Source organism: Oryzias latipes, chromosome 19, assembly GCF_053564925.1.
Source record: "Oryzias latipes strain Hd-rR chromosome 19, Olatipes_Hd-rR_3.1".
NCBI lineage: Eukaryota > Metazoa > Chordata > Actinopteri > Beloniformes > Adrianichthyidae > Oryzias > Oryzias latipes.
In genome coordinates this window covers 9,482,094-9,488,766 of record NC_136255.1, presented here as the reverse complement: position 1 = coordinate 9,488,766, position 6,673 = coordinate 9,482,094, and the positions used below count along the sequence as shown (strand labels likewise).

Sequence of the window (6,673 nt, the reverse complement as noted above, 5' to 3'; positions counted from 1 at the left end):
CCGGTCCTCAAGGCCAGCTTGCTTCATTCTGTGTGCTCCGTCAGGTTTCAAAGCTGCATGTGCCTCCTAGCTGCAAGGTAAACTCAGTGACCTAAAACACAGGCCTATAATGAGCATACATATTTAAGCAAAATCCACATCTAATTATAAGATAATGTAGAAGTAATATAAAAGTTCTTCAACACGTAATTACGTTAGCGCAACTTAGTAAGAAAATTATATAAAAATGAATTCATAAATATGTGGTAAAAGCTGATTAGCACAAAACTCGACATGTTTGAACAGATTCTATGACCGCTTCACTTCTGTTTTGTCAGCGTCTGAGTACGTTAACCTATAAGTTATGCGAAAGAGTATAAGTTATGCGAAAAGCTATCTTAATTTCTGGATAAATAATTGTAATTATAATAATAACAATAAACGTTAAAATGTAATAAGAATGGATTGGTTTCGTCAGGTCAGTGTTTTCGAAGAAAAGTGTCCCTCACGCCCCACAGGTAACGTTTTCACAGGTCTAGTGTTAGCTAACGTTTCAGATGATTTTCACAGTACTTAAAACTAAACTTACCTCTGAATTTCTGTGCTTCGTCTTCAGTGACATGTATTCCAGCTTCTTCTAGTTTTTCAAGAAGATCCTCCGTCGACAATGTCTGAAGTGAGACAGCCATGATGTCGAATAACCGTCGTTCACAATCTTCTCTTATTCTTTGCGCGCACGACGACATGAATTTAAAGAATGCCTGCTGTGAAGATGCGTTCTTGAACTTAGGCCAAGTTAAGGTACACCATATAAGGTTAAATAAACGTCAAATAATTTTGTCTACATTGTGCTTTTGCTCTAAATTAAAAGCGAATCTTAAAACAGCTCTTATATAAGTTAAAAGAAATACAGGCTCACACTAATTCATGTTTAAGAGTTATTATCTTGATGCTCTGCATAATCAATACAATATAATGTGCTTGTGTACTGTTCAGAACTAGTCATTAAAGATGTGTGGGCTCTTAAATATATTTGGTTATTTTGTGCATCTTTTCCAAATAACCAACAACTCATTAAATGATTTTGGGTGACGTTTCATACACTTTGAATTACCACTTTTGTCACACAAGTGATTGTACCGTTGTATGTGGAATAAATGGTCCAAACAGTTGGAAACATCCCCTTTTTTATCCTTAAATGGTACATATGAGTACCCTAAGGTGTAACTATGACTCACTGAGGGTACAAATTCACCATTTGTACCCTAAGTGTTCACAAACAGACCCCAACCGTACCCTTTTTTCTGACAGTGTACAGGGACTGGTGCTCAAAGCACAGGTTTTAAGAGGATAATTCAAAATACTGCTGTGGGGTTTCTTTTTGTGAGGAATTAACATTATAATACACAAAAAAGCTCAAAATCAATGGCACAAGCCCTTCAAAACATAATTTTAAAATGTATTTTAAATATACTTCAAAATGCATTGAGTAAGTTAGTAAGTTGAATTGTGTTTGCAAAAAGAAAACTTCCTCAACTTGTAGGACTCATTATTATTGGTCTAAGGCTGTGAAGTGTTTTGATAGTAAAAAATAAAATTTAAATGTAATAAAAAGTGAGAATTTTAAGTTTCTGAAATTGTGTGAAAGATGAAGTGTGAAACTCTGATTTAGTTGTGAATTTTAGTGAAGCTCCACCACTTAAAAATTTGTGAGTGAGTGATGGCTTTCGTTTGGGTGGGGCTCAAGATCAAAGTGCAAATGTGCTTAAGAGCAATGAAAGCAAACATGTGAACCTCTGTATTCATGCAGAAAAAAACAGAGCAACCTGTTTTGAGGATCATGGGAAATGTAGGCAAAGAATCTGGGGATTGTGGGAAATGTGGTCAGCATGGTGCATGATTTGCAACAGACAGGCTTTCAACTCCAACAAAGAAGAGGTTGTGCTGGCTCTGCCCCCCACAGCTGCAGCTGAGATGCTGGCAACCTCTCAGCTACTTCTAATCTGCCCCCTTTCAGAGGACCAGTGTGCGCACAGTGCCTGCGTCACCCCTTTTAGCAGATGGAGGGTTTTGGGGGAGGGTAGGAGGGGGGATGGTGCATCATCATCACTGCCTTCGTCACTGGAAGACAGCAAGGAAGACTGTCGCACAGCAGATCCTGAAAAACAAACAGAAGGTCCTACTCCATCAGGAGTCTCAGCCCACAGCGCCACAGCCACACCAACCACAGCCATCACCCTCTAAGACACCCAGACAAGACGAGCGCCCCAGGCATGATTTGAGCAGCTAAAGCGGCAGCTGTCAGCCTACATGGGCAACCAGGAGGCAAAGCAGAGGAAGGCTGCAGCGGCATCAGGTAACGGAAGCTACCCGTCATTGGATGAAGGTTGGAGAGAAGGAGGAGGGGAGGTGACCAAGAAGGGGGGGAAGAAATTCCACAGAAAGCATGGAGGAAAAGGAGCAGGCAGCATGGGCGGAGGGGGGGCCATTCATGGCACTGGACTAGGTAAAAGGAAAAACAATTCTGAATCCAAGTCCTCCGTGTTTTCCATTCGGAAAAGGAAAGCGGACCTGAGGGGAAAAGCGAACCCGTCCTCCTCAGTGGGGGGGTCAAAGGAGAACGTTTTGGACTCTCAGCATGATGAAGACACTAAGACGCCTGAGCTGTCTGCTGACGAGCTGGAACAGTCAGACACTGACACTGCGCTGTCTGAGAGCAAGAAAAAACAAGATCCTGGGAGGGGGGATGGAGCCAGGCGAGAAATGCTGCAGGAGGCAGTCACCTCTCCCATCGAGGAGGGGGGTCCCAAAGGGGGCAGTTCGGGCTCTGACACCGACATATACAGCTTCCACTCTGCTGCAGAGCATGAGGACTTGCTCTCAGACATCCAGCTTGCCATCAGGCTGCAGCATCAGCAGCATGGGGGTTCCCAGTCCGTGGTGGAGACACCAGGAGGGAGCTTAGGGACAGGTGAGGGGAGGAAGGAGCAGTGGAACATGCAGCCAACTTCACTGGAGGTGCTTGACTTGAACATTGAGTTGGAGCTGGGCTCTGATGCCCTGTCATTCCTGGAGGCAGGAACTGAGCTCAGAAACTCAGACCCACCCACAGAGCCACACCTGCTAGCTGAGGGGGGCGACAATAAGATGACAGATGCCAGTCTCACAGACATCTCCATGGTTACCCCAGTCACCCCCTTCACCATGGCAACCTTTCCCAACAGCCTCCCAGATGATCTGTGTGGGAGTACAGAAGGTGAACAAAAAGCGAGACATGAAACTCTCCAGGAGGAGCCAGATGTGGAGGCAGACATTAGCCCCCCTTCTGTGGACAGCAGTAGAAGTCCTGAACCATTGGGCGGAGTAAACTCTACCTCCGTGTTCAAGGAAGAGGGTGGTCAACTGGCCTCTACGACCAGTGCCAAGTTCCTGAAGGATGGTCCCAGCATCAGCTCTGAACCCATACAGCCCACAGCTGTCCACGCGGACTCCCCCATATCTGAGCAGCAGTACACAACTGCTCCTCAACAGAGCCCCAAATCAGCTAAAAGCATCCTCAGGTCCACTCACTCTCCAATCCATGTGGTGAAACCTTATCCGCAGATATTTCCCTCCTACATCAAGACCACCACGAGGCAGCTCAGCTCCCCAGGTCTGTCACCCTCGCACAGCCCCCTGTTCCCCCGCAGAGCTCACCATCACCTGCACAGGTACCTCTTGTCCCCTCTTTTTTTCATACCAACACAATATCCTCACAGCTCCAAAGTCCACACTGCACTTGTAATTATATTAGGTTGTTGTAATTTAGCTCAGCAGATCCGTAAATTGGAAAAAAGGTCCAGTCATTCATTTATTTGAATTTTAAAGTGCAAACATTTTATTGAAAATGCAGTTCCTTTCTTATTCTGTGACAGAATATTTATGATATTAGAAACATGACAGAAATGAACAAAGGATGTGTTCCCTTATCCTTCATAGGTGAGGGGATACAAGGTGAGGGGAGGTGAGGGGATACAATTGTGTTAAAGCTGTGAAAAAGTAAAACATGGAATCCTGACAGTACTTCCAACTCAGACAGACAGCAACCAATGTTTGGTTAGCAGGTAAACTGCAGGGGGTCTATGGATGGGGTGTGGGAACCTTCCTTTCTTTTGAATTTATGAAGCACAATGCTAAAAGCCTGTCGCAGCTGAGGTCAAACATCCAGACAAATCTGGATGTTAACAACTGGCCACTGACAGACCCCACCCAGCTTCCCTTATATAAAGCTTCCAAAGAATTCTCCGCTCCTGTGACATTAGGAGATCTTAAGCTGTAAAGTAGTCAACTTCTGCTCTTCATCTGTCCTTGGGCAAGATAATTAACACCATATGGTGGTTTAACACCCCCAATCCAATGAGTGGCATTGGGTTCCATTTTTTTTGGTATGTATTTGACCTCACAGCTTTATAGTCACAGGGTGGACACTCTTGCATGGCAGCTCCATCTCCATCAGTGTGTGAATGTGCAAATTAATGTGTGAGGGTGTTTTTGAACGTGTATGGTAGTTTGTGTGTGAATATGTAAATGCAGTTTACCTGTATAGTGCTTTCCTACCTTCCTTGAAGTTTACAGTCACAGTCCTATTCACCCATTTACACACATCCACACACTAATGGTGGCTCCGGTGCCGAAGACTGGCGCCAAATTTTCAGCATAGGCAAGGACACTTCGACGTATGGCCGGGTAAGGCAAGAATTGAACCTGCAATCTTCTGATCAGAGGTCGACCACCTATGAAGTGCTAGTGTGCAAATGTGTATGTGTGTATGTATGTGTTTGCATGAGTACATGCATTCGTACAAGTTTTTGTGGGAAGGTGTGTTGATACTAGTGTATGAAAGTGTGCGAAATTGTGTGTGTAAATGTGATTGTGTGTTTGAACATGTGCCAGAGATTGTGTAAGAATGTGTTTGTATGTTACAGTCCAAATGTATGTGTGTAGGAATCTCTGTGAGTGACAATGTGATAATGTACTGTATGTATGAGAATGTGTGTGATTCATGAACTGAATAAGACTGGACTGAGTGTGACATCACCCATCAAAAATGCCTTACTTCCAGCTCCAACGAAATGAAGTCAATTCATTCAGATGCAGTGATTGGTCCAAGTCTGTCTGAATCAATGTTCAATGGCAACTACTGTCGCTAATTAGGACTGAGCTTGTTGGAAGTCCACACCCCTTCCAGTGAAAGCTGGAATCTGTCAATCAAATGCTATGAACGTTCGAGGGGGGGCCCAGTGGGCCACACATACTTTTATTAAGGCATCTGATTGGCCAGTTTATAACCTGAAAAACTTGCAATAAGTAAGGGATAATGCCCGACGAAACATATTATAACAGAAATGCACGCCGTGGAAGCCTGAGCTGTCCAACGCAAAGTGGATGGTTCAGTTCTCTTCGTGCATTATCAGTCCAATTTCTGATAATGCACACTTCAAAGGGCATTATCCCGCTTATACCATGGTCACTTATAAGTATTCAATCAATTTTTAGTACTTTATTAGTGTGGATTTTTCGGTTTAGATCACCTTTTTGCATAAAGCGGTCTATTTGACGTGGTGTGGATTTGTGGTGTCATTACAACGCGCTGCTGAGCCAGCTCCGACCTCGACTGCAGCGGTAAAGTATAGCAATATGCTAATAGTCACGATAGGTCAAACAAAGCATCATTTCAGAGACAAAATTTACCTCTCACCGCTTGTTTTTGTTCAGATGATGAAGTAAATGTTTGTTTAAAGTAGTTACAGCAGCGATATAGAACATTCGGGCTATGTGACCACAACTTTTTTTTTCAGATGTCGTAAATCACCCAGCAGTCAGTCAGAATTGAGTATTCACCTGGACCATGGTGTAAAGAAAGAAATGTAATAAAAAAATATTAGGATGCGCAAGATCATGCTAAAATGTATCAGAGCAAGAATGGTTATTCTGCTAAATATGACTGGGTAATAGCATATTATTTCTCTATGGAAGTCCATGGGATTTTGGCTTCTTGAATCCAGCAGATCATTCCTGTTTGGAATGTTAAGGGGGAGTCTAGTTCTCATATATAGTCAATGCTGTGAATGTTAGAGTGTGAATGCATTGAATTGTGTGTGAATGTTAGAGTGTGAACACATGTGTGAGTTTCAATGTTTCTGTGAGTGTTTGTGTGACTGGGGGATTAGGGCTGTGTCTCTAAATTGCGCCGGGCCTTGAAGAAGGTAGATACTAACCACATGCTTTAAAGTACATAAAATTAAGAGAAGGTTCTAAATGTCTCTATTTTGAAACATGAACACAATCTTATTGAGGTACAATATTGAAAAGATTTCATTCTGATGTAAAGATTTCTGTAAACAAAGAGCAAAGCCGATAAAAAGCTCATGTTCAGCTGAACCCACAGGACGACGGCTGAAGGTCCCCAATACCGAAGACAGCGCTCCAGGAGCCTCGCTGGGCCTCTAAGTCACTCTGCTGACTGGACGGAGGAGCTGGAGAAGAGGCTGAACAGTGGAGAGGAAATAGGAGGCAGCTCTGGAGAGCATCTGCTGGGCTACGGAGGAGGAGGTAGTCAGCCGATCTGTGCCACCAGGAGATCCTCCTGCAGTCAGGCGTCTGTATGCAGCTTCCAGGACATCTTTTCAGGTGACTATACCGCAGGCTGGGGCTG

General features: G+C 43.8%; 1 protein-coding gene across 6 annotated transcripts in view; it reads left to right on the top strand.

The window, feature by feature from the left end:
- Nucleotides 1–1,943: 1,943 nt before the first annotated feature.
- LOC101170259 (formin-2) overlaps nt 1,944–6,673 on the top strand; it is a 54,634-nt gene continuing 49,904 nt past the window's right edge. For 5 of the 6 annotated variants that reach the window (XM_078937765.1, XM_078937766.1, XM_023949327.2 and 2 more), the window contains exons 1-2: nt 1,944–3,689; nt 6,407–6,648. In XM_078937765.1, the coding sequence (XP_078793891.1) occupies nt 2,290–3,689; nt 6,407–6,648 (1,642 nt within the window). In that variant the 5' untranslated portion in view covers nt 1,944–2,289. The remainder of the gene's footprint in view (nt 3,690–6,406; nt 6,649–6,673) is intronic. The other variant, XM_023949329.2, reaches the window with a different exon arrangement.